The sequence below is a fragment of the Oryza brachyantha genome, chromosome 1 (genome assembly GCF_000231095.2).
Source record: "Oryza brachyantha chromosome 1, ObraRS2, whole genome shotgun sequence".
Classification (NCBI taxonomy): Eukaryota; Viridiplantae; Streptophyta; class Magnoliopsida; order Poales; family Poaceae; genus Oryza; species Oryza brachyantha.
The window spans coordinates 4,889,037-4,910,814 of record NC_023163.2 but is presented as its reverse complement, the minus strand read 5'-3'; the positions used below and the strand labels follow the sequence as shown (position 1 = coordinate 4,910,814).

The following is a 21,778-nucleotide window of genomic DNA, read 5'->3' as shown; positions in this document are numbered from 1 at the left end:
TATAACAAAAATCGAACATCTTGCGTTATAAAAATATTTAATGTTTTATTTAGGTTTTCAAAAGTTCGATCGCTTGTTTTTTCGAAAAACATGGCCTCACCCGTCCCTCGCCACGTTGGGGCCACACCTGTCAGCCTCCCGTCTCCCGTTCGCCGAGTCCTCGTCTTCCCCGAGCACCTCGCCTCCACTCCACTCCCCACCCCTCCTCCTCCCCGAAATCTCCGGCCAAAACCCCACCACCACCCTCCACAACCCAGTGACCCCCCCTTGGATCCCCCGCGCCGGCGCGCCTCCGAACGGCACCCTGATTGCGCCCGCGCGGTCGGAACCCCAAGTCGAGGCAACGCCACGAGCCGCGGATTGGTAGCTGGCGAGCTGGGGGTTCTAGGGTTTGCTGGATGCGCTAGCCAGCGCGAGCAGTCTCCCGGGAGGTGGAGGAGCACCCTGCCGGAGATGGGAGCAGCGTGATGCAGCCGCCAGCTAAGCGCCGCCGCGAGCGGGTCGTCCCGTCGCGGTTTAGGGACTCGGTGGTGGCGGTGCCGACGGCCGCGAGGAAGGGCAGGCCCGCGGGGGCCGTGGACGGCGAGCTGTACGATTTGGAGGCGCCAGAGGGGGAGCCCAGCGTGGCGGCGTGTGCCGGCGGCGATGAGCACCCTGCGCCGACGGAGGAGGAGTTGTACTGGGCGTGCAGGAATATCCGCAGAAGCAGCACCTCCGGCTGCTCCAGCGGCAGTGTGGTGACTACGGCCTTGAGCAACGGTGGCGGGAATGGGTGGCGCAAGCCGAGGAGGGGTGGTGGCGACAGAAAAGAGGATCTCTGCTGTCCCTGTCGGCCGGAGGGGAAGGCGACGGTGGTAGAGTGCAAGCGGAAGAGTGAAGGTGGCGAGAAAAAAGATGATTTCTACTGGCCGGAGGACTTCGCGCTTGGGGATGTTGTGTGGGCGAGGGCGGGGAAGAAGTGCCCAGCATGGCCTGCGCTGGTGATTGACCCGCTGCAGCATGCACCGGCGGTCGTCTTAAACTCTTGCATCCCCGGTGCGCTCTGCGTCATGTTCTTCGGATACTCTTACAGCGGGCTCAGGGTAATCAACCACAATGTGCTGGTTAAGCATTCGGGGTGTTTGTTTTTGGGTCCTTGATAGAACTCAGGCAATAGTTCCATGAAGAGCAACTGGAACTGGGTTAACCTTGTGAGGGCATGGACCAAGCAGTCGCTTTCTGTTTTTTTTTGGGTTGCATCAACTCACACTACTGCATTTCCTTGCAGGACTATGGTTGGGTCAAGCAAGGGATGATCTATCCCTTTATGGAGTACCTAGATAGGTAAGTTGCTATCATGCTGTGTGGAATGAGGCTTTCTTTACCTGGGTGGTATACTGGTTATTTGAGATTTGTCTCGTCTCTCAGGTTTCAGGGCCAACCTTTGCATAAGATCAAGGCAAGCAGATTCAGTGAAGCAATTGAGGAGGCTTTCCTTGCTGAGCGTGGCTCTTTTGAGCTCGAAATGGACGGGCTACAGGAAGGGACTGGTTCTAATAATGAGCAAGAATGTCAATTGGAGGCTCTGGTAAATGGATGGATGCAGCACAACTGTAAAAATATGAGCTTGTGACTGCCTTATTTATTACAACCTTCAGCTGAGCCGCAATCCAATCAATTGTACTACAGGTTTTTGGAAAATCACCTGGATGTGATAGTTGTGGTAATCGTCTTCTGTGCAAGATAGCAAATAAAAAGAAGCAAGCGGGAGAGCAGTTACTCTGTAGGCACTGTGATAAGGTATGTGACTTGGACATTGGAGAGGTGTTTTCTGTGTTCTGTTCCATTTTTTCTGTTTTTATGTTGTCTTATGTGTGTAGACATTATTATATCTGCAGCTATTGCAGTCAAAGCAGTACTGTGGCATATGCAAGAAAATTTGGCACCACACAGATGGTGGAAATTGGGTAAGAGCCTAGAAATATATGTGCTTTGCCGTTGTTATATCCTACATGTTCTCGATTGGTCTAGGGGTCAAAGATGTGACCTTCTTTACACTATTTTGCAGGTTTGTTGTGATGAGTGTGAAATTTGGGTTCACGTAGAATGTGACCAGACATGCATCAACATGGAGGTAATTGGCTTCTTCTATTTCGTTGTTGATTTTTTTAATCCTATAGTTTGATATCTATATCATTCCGTTCTATGAATAACTGAATTTAATTTGCTAACTCAGTACTATTTTATAGGACTTGGAAAATGCCGATTATTTCTGTCCAGATTGCAAATCAAAACGCTAGAGCATATCTCCAGTTGAGTAAATGAAAGCTCTGGACAGATCCAAGTGAGTTTTTTTTTTTCACTTGCAAATCTGGTGAAACTGTGAAAGTTGGAATTAATACTCCCTAGATTCATATGAATGCTATGAATCTAGACACATATATAAAACATATTCATTGATTCATGGATAAATCTAGGTAGGGCTAAAACATCTTATAATTTCTCCGGACAAAGGTATTTGTCGTTTAGGATAAGATTTAGTCAAACTTGTAAATTTCCGACAACCAATTTTTTGTTAGAATACATTTATAAATCAAATAAGTTTATGATATTATGATAGTACTTTTTGAGGAAAATCTATGTATATCATTTGTTTTCCATTTAAGGAATAATCGATGGTCGGATTTTTAGAAGTTTGATCAAATCTTATCCTAAACGACAAATATATTTACCAAACTGAGTAATATGAAACGCAGGGAGTATTTTCCATAAAATTTAACAACTATCCATGAAGATGTCATGGTGAAAGTGGTTCAGGTAGTTTCTGGCCTATCTGAATGATTTTTGGAAACAGATTGCAGCTTGGATAACATCAGATGGTATTGGATTAGGAAACAGATTTGGACAATTTTTTTAGAGTGGTGGGCGGGTATTAGGTAGAAACAGAAAATGATCGGGAAATATTCGGGTAAAAATATCTGGATTATCTGGGCTAGTGCCACCCTAGTCGAATAGCAGGAAAAAGAAAAACCCATCCAAAAATGATGGCATGGTGGATTGAACCCAATCATTCATAACCTGCAGAGGCAGGTGAGATGGATTTGTGAACAAGCCCAGCAACAGATTGTTTATTTCTGTGTGTTGCTTCGTGTATATTTCAACAAAATTAAAAAAAGAAAAAAGTTAAAACTAAGTATTTCAATTATTCATTGTTTCCTTTTGCTATCATTAAAATAGTTGTAACTACCATAATGGCTATTATAATTTGGATAATTTGATATATTGTTTGAATAAAAGGACTAGTTATATCTCTTCATTGAATTTGGAGGCATAATTTTAAGGGATCTTGATATTCTGATAAATATTCATGAACGTATCCAAATATAAAGCAAATACATTTTGTTGGCCTGATTATTTATCCAAGTGACTTTGTAAGAATAATTGTTTGTTAATAATATACCTGCTTAAGCTTATGGTTTCTTTTTGTTATATATGTGCTGTTATGCATTTGTTACTCCCATCGCACTTCCCTTTGTGAGAAAATCTAAAAAATGCCATTGACAAACGTCTAAGTCTAAGAAATGCCATTGATGAATACGAGTTCTAAGAAATGCCATCTTACAGACAAATTTGTCTGAGAAATGCCATCGCCATTAGGGTTCCGTCCGTTTCTACCGTTAAATACACTGACTATAGCACTTAATGGAAAATTTGGACGGAACCCTAACGGCGATGGTATTTCTCAGACAAATTCGTTTGTATGATGGCATTTTTTAGAACTCGCATTCGTCGATGACATTTCTTAGAATTAAGTGTTTGTCAATGACATTTGTTAGATTTTCTCTTGTTTCAACGTGGGTGAGAGGAGCATATACAAGTGGAAAAATGTTATAATCCATTCTATTCGATCTTCTCAATTTTATGTTTTCTAGAATCTCATTAGTCATGGTCTGGTTATCCCATCAAATCCCACCTAGGTGGTATTTCTTGGTTATTATTTTAGGATTGTATGGTATTACTTTCTCTTCTTTTTTTTTGTCCTGCCAGACAGGAGATTATTGGTGTCGTTTAGTTATAAGACCTTCTCATCTGAAATGTCTCTAGAAGATTTATTTAACACTGCAATCACTGCAATCAATCTCACAATGTTATCATCATTTTTCAGCAACACATCAATTTAAAGACAAGTTGCATGATGAATAGTTAAGAGAAAAATGGGAAACTGAGGATTAGCCTGATGCAAAGGATCAATTAAGAGGAGGCAGGGACAGGCACACTCCATCTGGGATGTCTGCATGCAACAGCATAGAGATAAGAAGTTTAAAGAAGAAATGTACATAGATGTGGAAAATCATATGTACAAGTATGAAAGGTACAAAGCTGAGGTCAACCATAAAGATCATGGCTGAACAGAAAGTTCCTCGTATGTCATAGGAACCTGCTGTTCCGTATATGTCACTGAACAAAGATTTCTCACCCTTCATGCCATCCTTGCCAGTGCTCTGTCAGTTTTATAAAAGGTTGCAAAATTGCCGGGATCCTCTCGCAGTCTCGCCCATCCTGACACGATAGCTATAGCTTTATACTACAGTATCAGGCTTGCGCTAGTGCCAGCTCTGTGCACCGTGTTCTGGACAAGGCTATTTCTCACTAGCTAGTGGTTGTGGATAACCTTTTTGTCAGCCTGCAGGATATACTGACTACTGATCAGCCTGCAGGTGCAGTACGGGGGAGAATTTGCGTGGTGTTGCCGGTTTCACTTGAGAGCTAATCGCCCGCTTTGCTCGGGCACAAATTGATGTTTCTTGCGTTCCTGAGGTCGTCTTGTTTTTAATTTGTTTTCTACTACCCCGTCTCATATTAAATTCATCGTTTAGTTTGCAGATACGATGATTATTTAATTTTTTTACGATTAATATTTTTTATTGTTACAAGTAAACACGAATAATACTTTATGCGTGACTATTTTTTAAAAAAGTTTTTACAATATTTTTCAAATAAGATGAATAGTTAAATGATTGGACACAAGAAAAATAAAGTTATTATGGGATAACGGTAGTATTTAGCAGTTAATATGTTGTACCGGTACCATACATATCACTGTATTTATTTGTAATTTATCCTTAATTTTGTAGCCATCTTAGCATTTTTGTTTCCAATACAATCTTTCCTATGTTCAACCCTCTGCAACTTCTATCTCAAAACCGTGGTGAAAACACGATGAAACCGTTCCTACAACGGGTACGGTCGAGCTCTCCTCCTCCTCCTGCTACCTTATTCTTTGTACGTTACGAAAGTCTTATATAGAAAAATTGTTTTAAAATTATATTAATATATTTTTTAATTTTTATAACTTAATCTATTAATACCTTTTCACTCCGATATCTAATCCGACGCAGCCTACGTGACCCCTGTTTTTCATCGTATTTTCGTAGCCCAGAGACCCACGACACGCACGCGTTCGCATCTTCCCGCGCGTCACCTTATCCACGTACAAAACTGAAAAAAAAACCCCTCCGAAATACCGGCCGCCTCCGCGCGCCACAAGCGTCACGCGGCGGTGGATCCAGATCCGCGCGAAAACCCACTTTTCCCTCCCCTCACCCCACCAGCTCGCGCAGCCACGGGGGCCCCACTCGTCAGCCTCCCTCACGCCCCCGTCTCCCCGCCGCCGACTCGTCTTCCCCACCTCCGCCTCCGCCTCCGCCTCGGCCTCCGCCTCGTCGCGTTCGAAATTTTCGTTCAAAACCCGAGCCCCCCAATCCCTCGGACTCCCAAATTTTCGCCCCCCGCGCCTCGACTCGCCCCTGATTCGCCGCCCCGGGACCGGGGAGGAGTCGAGATCCTTAAATTTTGCCCTTCTGCGCCCCCGCGCGGTCGGAACCCTAAGGCCACCCACCCAGCACCGAGCCGCGGATTGACGAGTTGGTGTTGTGGGGAGGATTCTAGGGTTTGTTCCGGCCTGCCGGGGGGGTTTGCTGCGATGCTCGCGTCCCGCATCCCGCTCAAGCGCTGCACCGCCGCGGCCGTCCCCGGGGAGGTGGAGGTGGAGGTGGAGGTGGAGGAGCCCCCTGCTGCAGGAGGAGACGGGGGCGGGAGCGGGATGGTGCCCGCCAAACGCCGCCGCGAGCGGGTTGTCCCGTCGCGGTTCAGGGACTCGGTGGTGGCGCGGCCGCCGCCCGCGAAGAAGGGGAGGCCCGCGCCGCTGCCCGCGAGAAAGGCGGAAGCGGCGGGAGGCGGCGGGGACGGGGAGGTGTACAATGTGGAGGTGCAGGCGGCGGAGCCCAAAGGCGCCGACTTTGGCGCCGTGGAGACCGTGGTGTGGACCGGTGATGAGCAGCCGGTGCAGACGGAGGAGGAGCTGTACCGCGCGTGCAGGAATATCAGCAGGTGCAGCAGCAGCTCTGGTGGCTTCAGCGGTAGTGTGGTCACGTCCTTGAGCAATGCCAGCAGGAATGGGGCGCAGGAGGGGAAGTCCGTGGTGGTAGAGTGCAAGCCGAAGAGGGAGGCTGGCGAGAAAAAGGAGGATTTCTACTGGCCGGAGGATTTTGTGCTTGGGGATGTTGTGTGGGCGAAGTCAGGGAAGAAGTGCCCTGCATGGCCTGCGCTGGTGATTGACCCACTGCGGCATGCGCCGGCGGTCGTCTTGAACTCCTGCATCCCTGGTGCACTCTGTGTCATGTTCTTTGGATACTCTTCTAGCGGACATGGCAGGGTAATTAACCACATTTCCCGGTTAAGCATTGCAGGGTGTTTTTTTTTTGTGTGTGTTGTTGTTGAAATCCACAACCCAACATTTAAATCTAGAACTTAGATGAGATCATGAGATCATAAGAGTTCCATGAAGTCCAACTGAAAAAAGCCAAACAATGCAAGGGCATGGACTAAAACAGCTTTGTTCTGTTATTTTTTTTTACCAGAACTTGGTAGGGTAGACAAATGTATGTGTTTGTTTTCAGCCCTGTTTGTTTCCACTTAGTCCACTTAGGACTATGGTAGTCTAAATTATCGAGTCAGATTACTATAAGTTTGATTATTACAAGCTAAAGCAGATAATGGATGGCAAGGTGCGTAATTACTTTGAAATACCCAAGGGTAGTGGGTCTTTAGTCACTCAATAATGTGGAAAAAGCTCCAACTAAAGCACCCTTGGAGGAACTTATCAGATTATATTAATATGGGCTCTAGAATAATAATCTATCAAAATAACCTATTTGTTTGTTTTAAATTATTTCTAATAATCTAGATTACAATAATCCTAAGTGCAGACAAACGTGACCTTAGGGCCTGTTTGGGGAGCTTAAGATTCTAAGAAGCAGCTGGTGAGAAGTGAGCTTCTCAGAATCTGGAAAAGTTGGGTTTCCCAGCTTCTGGCTTCTAGTTTATTAGATTTTATAACTCTAGATTTTCAGAAGCTGAGTACTGTTTGGGAGAACTTCTGACTTCTAGAGATTTTGTGAGAAGTTGCAATTGCTAGAAGCTCTCCTAAACAGGCCCTTAGTTTGATACCTTGCCAACAACTATTCTTGTGGAGCTATGTAGAGTTTCTAGAAAATACCAAATCGTGGCATGCTAAGGTAGGGTAGAGTTTTTGGGATATTTTTAAATTGCTATGGTACCAAAATTTGGCCTTACAATGCCAAAATTTGGTATGGTCGAAAATGTTAGCAATTTGATCATTCCCTTGTTTGCGTGAAGCCATCAACTCACGCCTACTGAATTTCTTTGCAGGACTATGGATGGGTTAAGCAAGGGATGATCTTTCCCTTTGTGGACTATTTAGACCGGTAAGCTGCTGGCGTACCTGTCTGAAATTTCTTTACCTGAGTGATGTCTGAAATTTCTTTGGTCTCCCAGGTTTCAGGGTCAGGCTTTATATAAACTCAAGGCAAGCAGATTCCGTGAATCAATTGAGGAGGCTTTTCTTGCTGAGCGTGGCTTCCTTGAGCTTCAAATGGATGTTGAGTGCTCACTAGAGAAGTCTGTCAATGACCAGTCTATCCCTGACGGGTTACAGGAAGGGACTAGTTCTAATAATGAGCAGGAATGTCAATCAGAGGCTCAGGTACATGGATGGATGTGGCACAACTGCAAATATGAGCTTGTGACTGCCTTATTACAACTTTCAGCTGAGCTGCAATCTAATCAACTGTACTGCAGGTTATTGGCAAATCACCTGGATGTTGTGATAGTTGTGGTAATCATCTTGCATCCAAGATAGCAAAGAAAAAGAAGCAAGTGGGTGAGCAGTTACTCTGTAGGCACTGTGAAAAGGTATGTGACTCGTATATTTTGGATGAGTTTGTGTGTGTTCCATACTTCCATCACACTGTTCTATTTTTATGGTGCCTTATGTGTGCAAACTTTATTGCATTTGCAGCTATTGCAGTCAAAGCAGTACTGTGGCATATGCAAGAAAATTTGGCACCACACAGATGGTGGAAATTGGGTAAGATCCTAGAAATATATTATGTGCTTTGTTGTGCTATATTCTACATGTTCTCTTGATTGGTCTAGGGGTCAAGGCCGTGACCAGCAACACGCTTCTTTGCAGGTCTGTTGTGACGAGTGTCAAATCTGGGTTCATGTAGAATGTGACCGCACATGCATCAACATGGAGGTATTTTGATTCTCTTATTTTGATGTTGATACTGTAATCTTATAGTTTGATATCACTGTCATACAGTTCTATGAATATCTGGATATTATTTGCTGATTCTCTACTATTCTATAGGACTTAGAAAATGCCGAATATTTCTGTCCAGAATGCAAGTCAAAACGAAAGAGTGTATCTCCAGTTGAACAAATGAGCACTCCAAATAGTTCAGAGTGAGTTATTTATTTTTTCCTCCAACCTATTGGCTTCCTTTTACCATTACTCCAAAATGATTATAAACATCTCTCTTTCTAATCTGTCTATACACAGATGTGCTAGCACTTCAAAGGAAAAATTGCCTGAAATGATACCTGTGTTCTGCTTTGGGATGGATGCAATGTATTTACCTAAGAAGCACATGTATGTATTCTGCACATCTTCTACTTTATCTACAGTCAAGTAGTCAACATGTTTATCTAAGCTTACTTAAATATCAATGTTCTTATTTGATTTGATCATTTTAATGTGTTTTATTTTGCTCAATTGTCCATATGTTGGATAAAGTCAGCTGTTCTTAGAGTGACTACTGAATTATGCCAGTAGTAACTTTCATTATTCATTTGGCATGAAAATCAGCATGTGGGTTAAGTTAATGTGAAATGCTACGGAGTTTGACTGCTATTCTATATGTGGAGTTGGTCCAATAATCATCATTTTTGCGTAAATAAATCAATTTTACTCCCTCTAGGCGTAAATATTTGACATGTAGATCAAAATTAGGTTAAAGTTCTAAATCTTTGACTCTATGGTTTTTAATGTTCGATACTGTTGACTTTTGGACATACATTTGACCATTCGTTTTATTCACAAATTATAGACAAAGATGCAAATATATAAGTGATGCTTAATCTACCTCTAGTGATAAAACAAATAACAACAGAATGGATGATAATTATTTTTTTTGAACGAGGCGAATGTTCAAACATATGTCCAAAAGTCAACGACGTCAAACATTCAAAAACTGGAGGGAGTAAATTAACTTCATGAAATATAACAACTTTATGACATTATAACCACTTTCAAGGCATATCTACATATACCATTCATTTTGTTGTAAACTAAGAAATTGATATCCTTTTTATGGTCAAAGTTTCAAATGTTCGACCAAATCTTGTACTTAATGCCAAATATTCGTGACCGGAGGGAGTATCTTGGTCCTTACCGTACTAGCGAAGGATAGTTTGTTAGCTCTGTGACAGAGAGTGATATATAATTTGCAGTTGCTAGCAGTATTTGTGTTACACTAGCTAAATGCCCTTATTCCCAATTTCAAAACAAATAATTTTGATTTATTGCATTGGACATGTACATCACTTATCTTTTTGTTACGAGGGGAATTTGGCAGTGCGCGCACGTGCTAAATTATAAAATAAATCATACACACTGTAATTTGGTCATATTGTATTTTTCTTATCAACTTGTCTAGAGGGGTTAATAAGAAAACTTTTGGTACATCTATTTTTAATACTAAAGAAGTTTATGTGTTACATCGTAACAGTGCAGCTTGTAGGTGTTAGTTTAAACTGATTTCCTGATATGTGGCTGGTGCCACTGTTGGTATTAACTTGTATTGTTGCTTGCAGGATACTATGCCAATGTATTTCTTGCAAGGAAAGGCTGATGAGTCTCAGTGAGTGGGAGAGACATACTGGTTCAAGGAAGAAGAACTGGAAGATGAGTGTTAAACTTAAGAGCAATGGGGATCCTTTGGTAACCTTGGTAAGCCCTTAAGGTCTTTGTTTACCTGAAAGTTGGTGTCTGACAGTGATCGCTGAACCTTCATGTTTACTTAGTTTTCAATAAATTTCAATGGTACAATAATTTGACATGGCCTTTTTCACCTTTGTCATTACCTTCAGTTGGAGGATATTCCCTGCGCAAATTTGAAGTCTTCTATACCAGCTATTAACAAAGAAGAGTTGCTGAAATTGCTAGGTAGATTGGTTCTTGAGTTTGTGTTGGTTTCTGCAGTCTGTGCATGCAACACGTTGTGATTACTAATTAATTTGATGCTTGCAGCAAACTCTTATAGTCCTATCTGTGCAAGATGGACAACTGAACGATGTGCGGTTTGTCGATGGGTTGAGGATTGGGACTACAACAAAATTATTATTTGCAACAGGTATTTCCTGCTAATATCCTAGGTTTTTCAACATCAGTTTGTGTATCCATCATATGTTCTAGAACTCCATGCATGCAAATGATTAACATGGTAGCTGAAAAGTTTCTCCAAAATCTGTGTAGATGCCAAATAGCTGTCCACCAAGAGTGCTATGGAGTACGTGATATACAAGATTTTACAAATTGGGTCTGCCGAGCATGTGAATTGCCCAAACAAAAAAGAGAATGTTGCCTATGTCCTGTCAAAGGTACCATTCCCCCCATGTTGTCGTATTATGATCACATTATTGGATGATACCTCACATCACTGTTTAAAAGAAATGCCTACACGTGGTTGTACAAGGAACAGGTGTCCCAATCTTGTATAACTTAAGCAGCATAAGTGGCCAATTATGCTGCATAAGCGCTACAAGGTGGGGTGATCGGATGAAACCACATCACTTTTTAAAACATTGCCGCACATTTTTTCTGAGGCTTCCTAGTGTTTCTCATGCTCATGTTTAGATTTTGTACCTTATTTGATAAATTATAGTGGTACTTGATGCTGTCCATTTTTCCCAGTTATTGTTATCTGCATTAATGTTATCTGTTAGTGCTGTCAACATTCATCTTTTTTATTTTGTATTGCTTTAGGGGGTGCTCTCAAGCCGACAGATCTTGACCAACTTTGGGTCCATGTTACATGTGCCTGGTTTCAACCTAAGGTCTCTTTTCCTGTTGATGAGACAATGGAGCCAGCCATGGGCATATTGAACATCCCTTCAGAGTACTTTAAGAAGGTTTGAATTCCTTGCTGTTATTTTACATAATATATGTATTGGATAATTATTGTCTGCTTATTTGTTGAAATTCTACCTAATGTTTGTTTACACTATGTTCTCATGTGAATTCCAGACATGTGTTATATGCAAGCAGATGCACGGTGCCTGCACTCAGTGCCACAAATGTTCCACTTATTATCATGCAATGTGTGCATCAAGAGCAGGATATCGCATGGAGGTAGATTGTGGAAACCATTTTATTTCTTATAACATATTATGATTTAGCTTGGCTGTGTTTTGTGCACTAGCTAGTAGGTACTGGTAATTTGAAAAGTTCTTGTAAATTGATACAATTCCTAAGCATGACCTGTACAATCCTAAAAAAGTTACTCTTTATCATTTGATGTTGATTTAGTCAACTGTTTCTTCATTTATGCACATTTGGAGAAAGTTTATTACAATCAATTTTTTTTTTTGTGTTGCTTGTAGTTGCAATCCTCTGAAAAAAACGGAAGGAACATAACAAGAATGGTTTCCTACTGTGCATTTCACAGGTAATTTTGTTTTTCATCTTGCTGTTTCCCCTTCTTGTTCATATATACCATATCTTCAAGTTGTCTTCATTCTTAAAAGGAATAATTCCAATAAAATCAATTATATAATTGGATGCATGTTGACAAATATATTGGATCAGTTATGTTGTTGCATAGTTATTGGTGGGAATGCCACAAATTTGTGTTACTTACACCTGTTCCACTGGCTCTTTGCAGTACTCCCGACCCAGATAATGTTTTGATAGTTAAGACCCCTGAAGGAGTTTTTTCAACCAAATTTTTGCCTGGAAATAATGAGAAACAGACTGGTGCTAGACTGGTCAGGAAGGAAAATATACAGGAAAAAGTCTTTCCTGCAAAAATTTCTGACTGCCCAGCTGCAAGGTGCCTTGCTCATGAAATGCTGAAAAACAAGGTATTTTCTCGCGCCTATATACTGTATACTGTTTTGTTTCCTTGTTCCTCCCAATACAACAAGAGACTGTTAATTTGCAGGGAGAATTCGAAAAATTTAGTGTCCACTTTCCTTTTATGATTCTTATAGCCCATGTTTTGGACTTAATGTTCTTTCTCCTTTTTGGTAATTTTCTTGATAGTTCATGGAAAGTTCTTAGTTAAACCAAGCAAGTTCTATTCTTGCCTGCATGGGTTTCTCTTGCTGTAATCCATGTCCTGGTTTTTGTTTGTTCGAAGGATGGGGATCTTAGTGGCAATTATATATGTTTCTTTTTTGGAATAATAGGTTGTCTAGCATAGGGATGAATGGATATGCCTAAGTTTTATTTATCTTATTTTTTAAACTAGCCAATAGTACTAAAATTTCTGCATGTTCCAGAAAGAGCCAGGATGGGCGATTGCCCACCGAATTATGGGACCCCGACATCACTCCCAGGAGTCCATTGAGGTTTTGAACGCTTGCATGGTAACTATCCCATTCTGGCTACTGTATTGTCTTTCTTCCAGCAACTGTTGAATGATAGGTGAATTTATGCATCTTATTCACTTGTTAACAGGATCAGAAGGATGAAAAATCATTTTCGACTTTTAAAGAACGACTTCAGCATTTACAGGTTTAGTTTCCAACTGATCGTTCTTTCTTACTACTTGGTGGTTTGAACATACTGATTCACTCAATATTTGATGATTCCAGAAAACGGAAAATAAAAGGGTCTGTTGTGGTCGATCTGGAATACATGGATGGGGGCTTTTTGCTGCTAAGAAAATTCAGGAAGGGCAAATGGTATGCCATTTAAGCTATAAGCATTTCTTCCAACAAAATAGTGTATCATGGCAAATAGTTGCATTTGAGTTCAATTGTTTGTTGTGCATCAAAATACAAGGAACCTGTTCTTAACATATCAACGGATCACTCTTGTGCCAGGTCATTGAATATCGTGGTGACCAAGTTAGACGCAGTGTTGCAGATTTGAGGGAAGCCCGGTATCACAGGGAAAAGAAAGATTGTTATGTAAGTTGTTACTGTGTTTTTTAAGTGAAGGTCATCTATTCTATCTTTGACTTGAATTATTTAGGTAGTGCCACCTGTGAACAATGCAATTACTACCAGATTATATAGGTCGTAATCTACTTGAGATACTGCATCTTAACTATCTGCCTTGGTGATGATTCTTTTTTTTTTCTTCGCACTTCAGCTGTTCAAGATAAGTGAAGACGTTGTTGTTGATGCTACAGAGAAAGGGAACATAGCCCGCCTGATTAATCACTCGGTAATAATACTCTCGGTATCCCATTTGCGACTTCTCTCTACCTTGATAGCCCAACAACAAATTATAGAGCTAAATATTATCGTCATGCTTCCAGTGTATGCCTAATTGCTACGCAAGGATCATGAGTGTCGGCGACGAAAAGAGCCAGATCATTCTTATTGCCAAAAGAGATGTCTCTGCTGGAGAAGAACTAACGTAATTTCTCCCTACCCTGTCCTGCAGTTTTGCAATTTACTTTTAATACATTTACAGTACAAATGTCCTCCGTTTTTGAAGCTATCGTCTTTTACCATTTCCTAATCTCTATTAGCCTCTCCTGTGTAGCTATGACTACTTGTTTGACCCTGACGAGTCCGAGGACTGCAAGGTCCCCTGCCTGTGTAAAGCTCCTAACTGCCGTGGATACATGAACTGAACTACTGAAGTGAATCACTCTCACAAAGGCTAACCCTCGTTTACCGTGCCAAAGGGCTTATATTCTCAGATTTCAGATTCATCCTGATTCTTTCGTTTGATTACAGGCTGGCTGTCAACAAGTATCAAGTTTGTGTTTTTTTTTCTTACACAAGTTTTGTTAGATAGCGAGGCTGGATTTTACCTGTTTCGGTGTGAACATGGCTGGCACCTGGCGATTAGCAACCACTACCAGTGCCACCTCTTGTAAATTCTTCCTTTGATGTAATAAAATAAAATGATTATGCTTTTTTCTCCATGATGAAAAGAAAGAAATGAATACAGGAGGCAGACTACTGCTCCATCCGTTACCTTTTTTTTTTGTTGACACTGTTGACCAATAAGATTTTTCTTTTACTCCATCCATTTTAAAATATAAGTATTTATATGAAATTTCATACCACACCACAAGTATTTATGTGTTGATTTTCATGGTTTCATTCTAATTACCAATTAATTATAATTATAGAGCCAAGGAGGTACTTGGAAAAGGGAATATAATCAATTCAAAATTTAGAAATTAACAACTACAATAACAATAACTAAAGGGATTTTTTTATCTCACCTTAGTATTTGCTAAATTATTTAGAAATATTTATATTTAAAAAATAAGGTATTACTAATATTTTTTTAGAAAAATTACAATTTTACCACTTTAAATATAAATAAAGCATTGGGTCGAACTCTTCTTTGGTGTTAAGGTAGTAGCTGTGAATAGCCATCTGGGCCCTATTTAGTGGTGGAGATAGTCAATCTGCCACCTCATCGTATTATGCAGTTTTTTATAAATTAGCCTACGGTATGTTTTGATATGATGAAATAGTTTATATTTGATTTCTGTTTTTCTTTTTTTCTTTATTTCAGTACATATGCATTCCTGTTTGGTTTTTCTATCAGATAGGCCGCGTGTGGCGCTGCTGCCCCCTCCCGGCCGGTAGTCCCTCAGAAGGACACGTGTCCGGCTCGCCCTTTCGCTGTCCCTGCGAGTGGGCCCCGTTTGTCTTGGGCCCAGCCTGTCAGTGACCGAAACCGGTACGGACGAAGCGCTACCACCCGGGGCCGTGGGTTTCGTACCGGACTCCTCTCTCTTCCCCCTCGCCGTTCGTCCACCCCGGCGCCGCTCGCCGCTGCCTGCTCGCCGCCGCGACGAGAGCACGCGACGCGGAGGGGGAGCCACGAGGGGCGCTTCTCCTGCAAGCTAGCGCGCGCGCGCGCGAGAGAGAGAGAGAGAGAGAGAGAGGGAGGGAGGGAGGGAGGAGCAGGAGTCCAGAAAAAGCCACCAAAACGGTAGAGGCAGCAGAGGGAGTGCGCGGGGGGGATGTCGCTGCAGTTATCTACCGTGCCGGTACGCTTCCCGGCCTCCACTTCGCGGCCGTCTCGGAGGAGTCTCGTCCACGGGGCGTGCTCCGGTTCCCCGCTGCGCGGCCGCTTCCCCTGGCCCCACCGGGCGGTGGCCCCCTTCTCCACCTCCGTGCGCCGCCGCGGGCGACGCAGGGCCACGGTCCCTACGGCCGCGGCCGCCGCCGGGGAGGCCACCACGGGCGGAGGCTCTGGTCCAGACGCCGAGGATAAGGTGATGCTCCGTGAAGCTCCGTGTGTATGTGTGTTTTTTGGGGTTTATGCGCGCGTGATCCGCTCGGTGGCCTGCTATATACTAGCTTTTACTATGAGTTCAGGCTTCAGACTAAGCTAGTTTTGTATAATTTGCATTTTGAGTTCTAGATTTGTGCTGCATTACTCGATTTTCCGGTGATTGGCGTTGTGGGCAATAGTCGGATTTGAAATGAACCATGGGATATCATGTTGGATTGTTCAGTTATAAATAGTTAAAGTCTCAATTGTCAGCTCTCTTGTGATTATGTCATTTCACTCCATTTGGTTCAATCTGGCTGGCTAGTTTCGATTCATAATGTGAAGTTGTCAACTGTCAATTGTATAACTGTATGAGCCTTGAGATCCATAATTTTAAATGCAAATATGAAATTGTAGTATGTGTGCGAGGTGCAAAGTTGTCTATTAGCTGTTGTAGTTTGCAAGAGGGAAATATTACAAACTAGTGACTTCATTTGTATTTTTGACTTGTTCATTACATGTTAGGTTAGGGAGTTATTACCGCTTACAGCTAGTGGTGTTCTATATTTCCTTTCATGTATGGACTATAGTGGAGGTAGTGCCTTTCTGTAATGTTTGGTGCTTCTTGTGCTGATTGTTCTGTTGCTAATGAATGTGCATCGTTCTATCTCATTATGTTAGAGAGTTGATACGGATCTCAAAACACTAGCTAGAAGATTCTGGAAAGTTGCTGCCCCTTACTGGTGGTCAGAAGATAAAGTGCAAGCGAGGCTGAGGCTTGCTGCTGTATTTACTCTTACACTAGCAACTACTGGAATTACTGTTGGATTTAACTTTCTGGGTCGTGACTTCTACAATGCTCTTGCTGGTATGTTCTTTGTCTTGTTTAAACTGTTACTTTGTAGCTTCATTGTACATTCTGGACAAAGTTACAAACACAAAATAATATATGAGGGAGCAGGAGACGGAGAGGTTCTTTCTATAGTACACTTTTCTACTAAACGTCAGCAAACCGTCCTTTGAAAATTTGGTTATGTGCAAGACCCAAACTAGACAAAAATAAGGGCATTTCTGCCGTATATTGTTACAAATGTTACTGAAAGTGGCATGCAATTATCATCCTAATTCCAAAGTGGTTGTACAACAGCTTCTCTTTTTGTTTACTAACGCATATTTAGTGTTTTCTCTTGCAAGACAAGGACCAGGAACAATTTACCAAGCAACTGTTGTATTACCTGGGAGGTTTTGCTGTAGGAATACCGGTGAGCATATTGCTGCTCTTTTGTAGGTATTGCTCTTCAAGCTGTTAGCCTGTTACAACTATTTATGTAACTTAGACACAGATTGTGAAAATATAAGCTTATGCTAGCTGACCAATCTTTTTCCATCCGTGCATTATCATGTTTGACAATTAATGTCTAAAGAAAAGAGTTTTTACTTACAGTAGCGACTGCTCCTCTTTTTCTTTCATTTTCTGACATTGTAGAATCTATACTATCAAACTTCCAACTGTAACCTAAACTTAAAATTTGACCATTAATGTGTTTAAGACTATAACTTATTTGGATCATCTATAGAAGAACTATATTACATATCACAAGATATCAAATTTTTGTATGATTGTCACTGTACATGCCAATTCTCAAAGAGATAGAATTTCAAATAATGTTAAATAATAAGAATGTAGAGAGTAATATTTGGAAGGTAACAAGTCATAGTTTCCTATTTCAAGTACCAATAACTCCTACGGCACTGGAAATCTGCAAGTTTTGCTGCTTCTCTTTTCTTAATGGTGTGCATCCTTTTAATGGCTACCTGGCAAAATCATTGTTATTATCTGACCTTGAAGTCTGGAACCCATCATCTTGTCTCCGTCTGACAAAATGCTCCTATTATGGTCATAAGCCATTCAGATCTTTGATTTTTGCACTTGATGGATTAGCTTCTAGAATCTTACTTCTGCTGTTTTCCAGCAGCGCGTCTAGATTTGCTACTACTTTTAGTATCCATCAATCAAGGATGTGTACCTTCTGTTCATCGTTTTTTTGTGTTGCAGAATCAACATGTATTCCTCTGAGTGTACTTGTGTTCTGATTTGCAAATTTCTACTCTCACTACCCTGCAGTTCTTTGTCTTGAGAGACTATGCAAGAGAGACCCTTTCTTTAAGATGGCGATCTTGGATGACAAGTTATTACATGAAGCGCTACTTTAAAAACAGAACTTTCTATAAGATTCAATCTCAATCAATAATTGACAACCCGGATCAACGGATCAATGATGATCTCAGTGCATTCACTGGAACCGCACTTGCATTTTCTATGACACTTTTTAATGCTGCTGTGGACTTGATATCATTCAGTAACATCCTTTATGGAATCTATCCACCATTATTCATTGTTCTTATTGTCTACTCCCTTGGGGGCACTGGAATTAGTATCTTCCTTGGTAAGGTAAGTTGCTTATCAACACTATTTATCTCTAACTTATACTCCTTCCTTCAAAAAACTAATTGCTGGCATTTCTCGTGCGGACAGAATTTGGTCAACTTGAACTTCATGCAAGAGAAGAAAGAAGCAGATTTTCGTTATGGACTTGTCCGAGTTAGAGAAAACGCTGAATCAATTGCTTTTTATGGTGGCGAGGAAAATGAATTGCAACTTTTGTTGGATCGATTCAGAAGGGCTTTTGAAAACCTTAGCGTAAGTATTGCTCATATAGACTTTCTTTCACCATAAATTATTATTTATCTTACTCTACTTGTTTGGTCTGACATTTAGTTTTGTAGTATTGCAATAAGATATCATAGCTACTATTACTAAAAGCATTCTATAACATAGAACATATAACACATGCATATCCCTATATAGGCTGTATGTGGTCGTGGTATTCCATGGGTTACATTCCAATTTTAATACTAACTTTTTCTGTTTGATGCAAATTCGCCAATAATATACTATTAAAATCATGGCGTAATAATAATGTGTTAGTTTTACATGTGCTGTCATATTCTTACTACGGAAATAGTAATATAGTACACCTGGTAGCTGGTATCCAAAAGTTCTTTTGAAGACACATCCAAAATTCCAGCTGTTGTTTCTTATGAGACTAATGTCCTTGAAAACTGGCACGTTGAATCAGCTCCATGTTTTTTAGAATGTTCAGGCAGAAACTTATGGTGTGAGTTATTTCTCAACAGGCCAATCTATAATTTGTTCTGTTCTGTTTGCAGGAATTGCTGATAGCATCTCGTAATCTGGAGTTTTTCACCAATGGATACCGTTATTTAATCCAGATCTTGCCAGCTGCCGTTGTTGCTCCAATGTACTTCTCAGGAAAAATTGAGTTTGGAGTAATAAACCAATCAGTTTCTGCTTTCAATCATATCCTCAGTGATTTTTCTCTCATTGTGTTCCAGTTTCAGTCAATTAGTGCATTCTCAGCGGTTATTGATCGCCTAGGTGACACCTCTCTCTCTCTCACAGCATTACTTGCTAACATATCGAGATTATTCTAATTGAACCGTAATCTTCAGGTGAATTTGATGATCTGTTGGATGGAAATAATTCTTCTTTGTTACCCAAGCGTGATAGCATTGATGGGATCAACATCATTTTCAAGAGCACTGGTCCTTCTGTACAGAGTTCCAATGGGTCACCGACACAATCTGATCCTTGTGTGGTGCTTGAGATTTGTAATTTGACATTATTAACACCCAGGAGTGGCAACACTCTTATTACTGACCTCACTATGGAACTTAAAGAAAAGGACCATCTACTGGTATTTGGTTTCTTTAGTTACTTGTACAATAGGAGAAATAAATGTTATCACTACCATTTGATAGGAGATATGCTCATTTGTTCCTTTTAGGTGATGGGGCCCAGTGGAAGTGGGAAAACCTCGTTGTTACGTGCTTTGGCTGGCCTTTGGACCAGCGGTACCGGGGACATCATATACCATGTGAGAGGTTCCATGGAGCTTAAAACATCAAATTCAGGTCCTGATGAGCCATCCAACATACAGTCAAACGGTGAAGAACTGTTACAAAGTTCAAAGCAGAGAAGGGATAATGGTATATTCTTTGTTCCACAGAGACCCTATATGGTTTTGGGAACCCTTCGTCAGCAATTGCTTTATCCTACATGGACTGAAGATGTTCATCATTCATCAAACAATGATGCTCAAAATAAAGGTAACTATTCATATACTGCATGGGGATCAATCAAGTGCAAACGTCTTGCTTGTTAGAAATTGCAACAGCAAACTACCTGCTTGATGGAAACCACATCGGTGTGGATACTAAATCAACATGAAAGTTTTGTACAAAATGTGCAATGATAGCCACAGAGGCACCATATTATCATAGATACTCCCTTCGTTTCATATTGTAAGACCTTTTAGCTATATCTTGATTTATTAGCATCCATATGAATCTAAGTAATGCTAGAAAGTCTTACATTGTAAAATGGAGTATTATTTTTGATTATTTTGAACAGGTACAAATAGGAGGACAAGAACTGATCCAAAGGGGTAGCACTGAATTTAACTGGGTTCATGACAATGCTATGTCATTCTGGAATAATTTATCTTGAAAGAAGTGAAGTATAAAATAAAATTGTTGTGGAGCACAAACCCACTTCACTATTGCTCTATTGTTCTTCTTCAAATCCTTATAGTTGCATCATTCTGTTCCTAATTGTTTTGAAACAGTAAAATAATCTTTGTATTTTATTGTTGGTTGTGGTATAAAGCTATAGAAATCCGTTTTGATATGAAATCACACATTTGGTATCTTATTAATTTCAGACCCTCTTACCTTTCTGTCTGAAGCCTCCACATCAGATGGAGTTGGTTCCAAGCCTGAGATGCCCACAACTGATGAACTGATCAGAGTGCTTGAGGCTGTTAAGTTGGGCTATATACTGCCTCGTTTCAATGGTTTGGACTCCATGAATGATTGGGCCAGTGTTCTCTCTCTTGGGGAGCAACAGCGTCTTGCATTTGCTCGGTTGTTACTTGCAAAACCAACTTTGGTCCTTCTTGATGAGTCCACAAGTGCACTAGATGATATGAATGAGGTATTATTCTGCTGCTATATTTTCCATACCGTTAGTCTGCTACTAGTAAGACGCTAGCTATTACCTATTATTATTCGTCATCCCCTGAATTACACACTGAATGCATAAGCAATGCAATATTCTGCTTCTGAGCGTTTTGTTCGTTCCACAGAGTCATCTATATAGTCAGATTGAAGCTGCAGGGATTACTTACATAAGCATTGGTCACCGGAAAACACTCCGCAAGTTCCACAACAAGGTCTTGTACATTTCAAATGCCGATTCAATGGATAGTAACACACGTAATTGGGACCTAAAGCCCACAGAACAGATGTCTACCGAAGAGTCGTCCTCATTTGCTTCATAAGAGTAATAATTTCATTATTTGAGCAGCATTTGGCCCCCTCTCAGTTTATCATGGGAAGTGTATGATGCCCAGCCAAGTTCTCAATGTGCATTCTGATTGTTATAAACAGAAGCTGGTATGGCCAAGTTTTATCGACCAAAATTGCTACGATGCTACGAGCCAACTCAGTGGTGGCACATATTTTAGCACAAGGCTGATAAGGTAGCTCATCAGTTCGTGGCTCGTTATATCATAAAGTTCAGAATAAACATGATCATATGCAGATATGAAGTTGTACGGGTGTGCTTGATTTATTTCTCCATCTGATCTTATCTTTGGTTAGAGTTTCTTTTAGAAATGAAAATGAAATCTCTGAAACTCTCTATGTTATTGTGTGTGTTCTTGTAACTACTAGCCATACTGCAAATTACAGCTCTTATATATAGTGTGTGCAGACGTGCCCAAAGAGCTGGCTCGTCATGTACATGCATGGTGAGGACGCTGCCTTCCAGCAGTAAATAACAATGGCATAATTCTGCATAGACCAGTTTGC

At 41.1% G+C, this 21,778-nt stretch overlaps 2 protein-coding genes across 3 annotated transcripts; both read left to right on the top strand.

Annotated features, from left to right (window-relative positions):
• The first annotated feature begins 219 nt into the window (after positions 1–219).
• Positions 220–4,851, top strand: LOC102713971 (histone-lysine N-methyltransferase ATX3-like). Of its 2 annotated transcripts, none has more exons than XM_015836818.2 (8): positions 220–1,082; positions 1,268–1,323; positions 1,408–1,567; positions 1,669–1,779; positions 1,878–1,946; positions 2,048–2,113; positions 2,229–2,323; positions 4,145–4,851. In XM_015836818.2, the coding sequence occupies exons 1-7, from the start codon at positions 468–470 to the stop codon at positions 2,277–2,279; spliced, it is 1,128 nt and encodes a 375-aa protein (XP_015692304.1). In that variant the 5' UTR covers positions 220–467; the 3' UTR covers positions 2,280–2,323; positions 4,145–4,851. The 2 variants fall into 2 exon arrangements, with proteins under 2 accessions (XP_015692304.1, XP_015692297.1); XM_015836811.2 differs by having other exon boundaries at positions 1,860–1,946.
• On the top strand, positions 4,321–21,765 carry LOC102716450 (histone-lysine N-methyltransferase ATX5-like). The gene is given in 34 exon segments (XM_006643849.3): positions 4,321–4,402; positions 5,601–6,694; positions 7,711–7,766; positions 7,837–8,044; positions 8,140–8,253; positions 8,360–8,428; positions 8,534–8,599; positions 8,714–8,808; positions 8,906–8,995; positions 10,219–10,354; positions 10,495–10,570; positions 10,655–10,757; positions 10,880–11,004; positions 11,390–11,535; positions 11,651–11,755; positions 12,007–12,071; positions 12,288–12,486; positions 12,907–12,993; positions 13,085–13,141; positions 13,222–13,311; positions 13,453–13,539; positions 13,724–13,798; positions 13,893–13,993; positions 14,123–14,165; positions 16,505–16,691; positions 17,018–17,085; positions 17,167–17,169; positions 17,880–18,275; positions 18,360–18,524; positions 19,055–19,283; positions 19,358–19,602; positions 19,693–20,014; positions 20,629–20,900; positions 21,052–21,765. Coding segments are annotated over 34 exon segments (5,451 nt in total). The 3' UTR covers positions 21,247–21,765.
• The last annotated feature ends 13 nt before the right edge of the window (positions 21,766–21,778 follow it).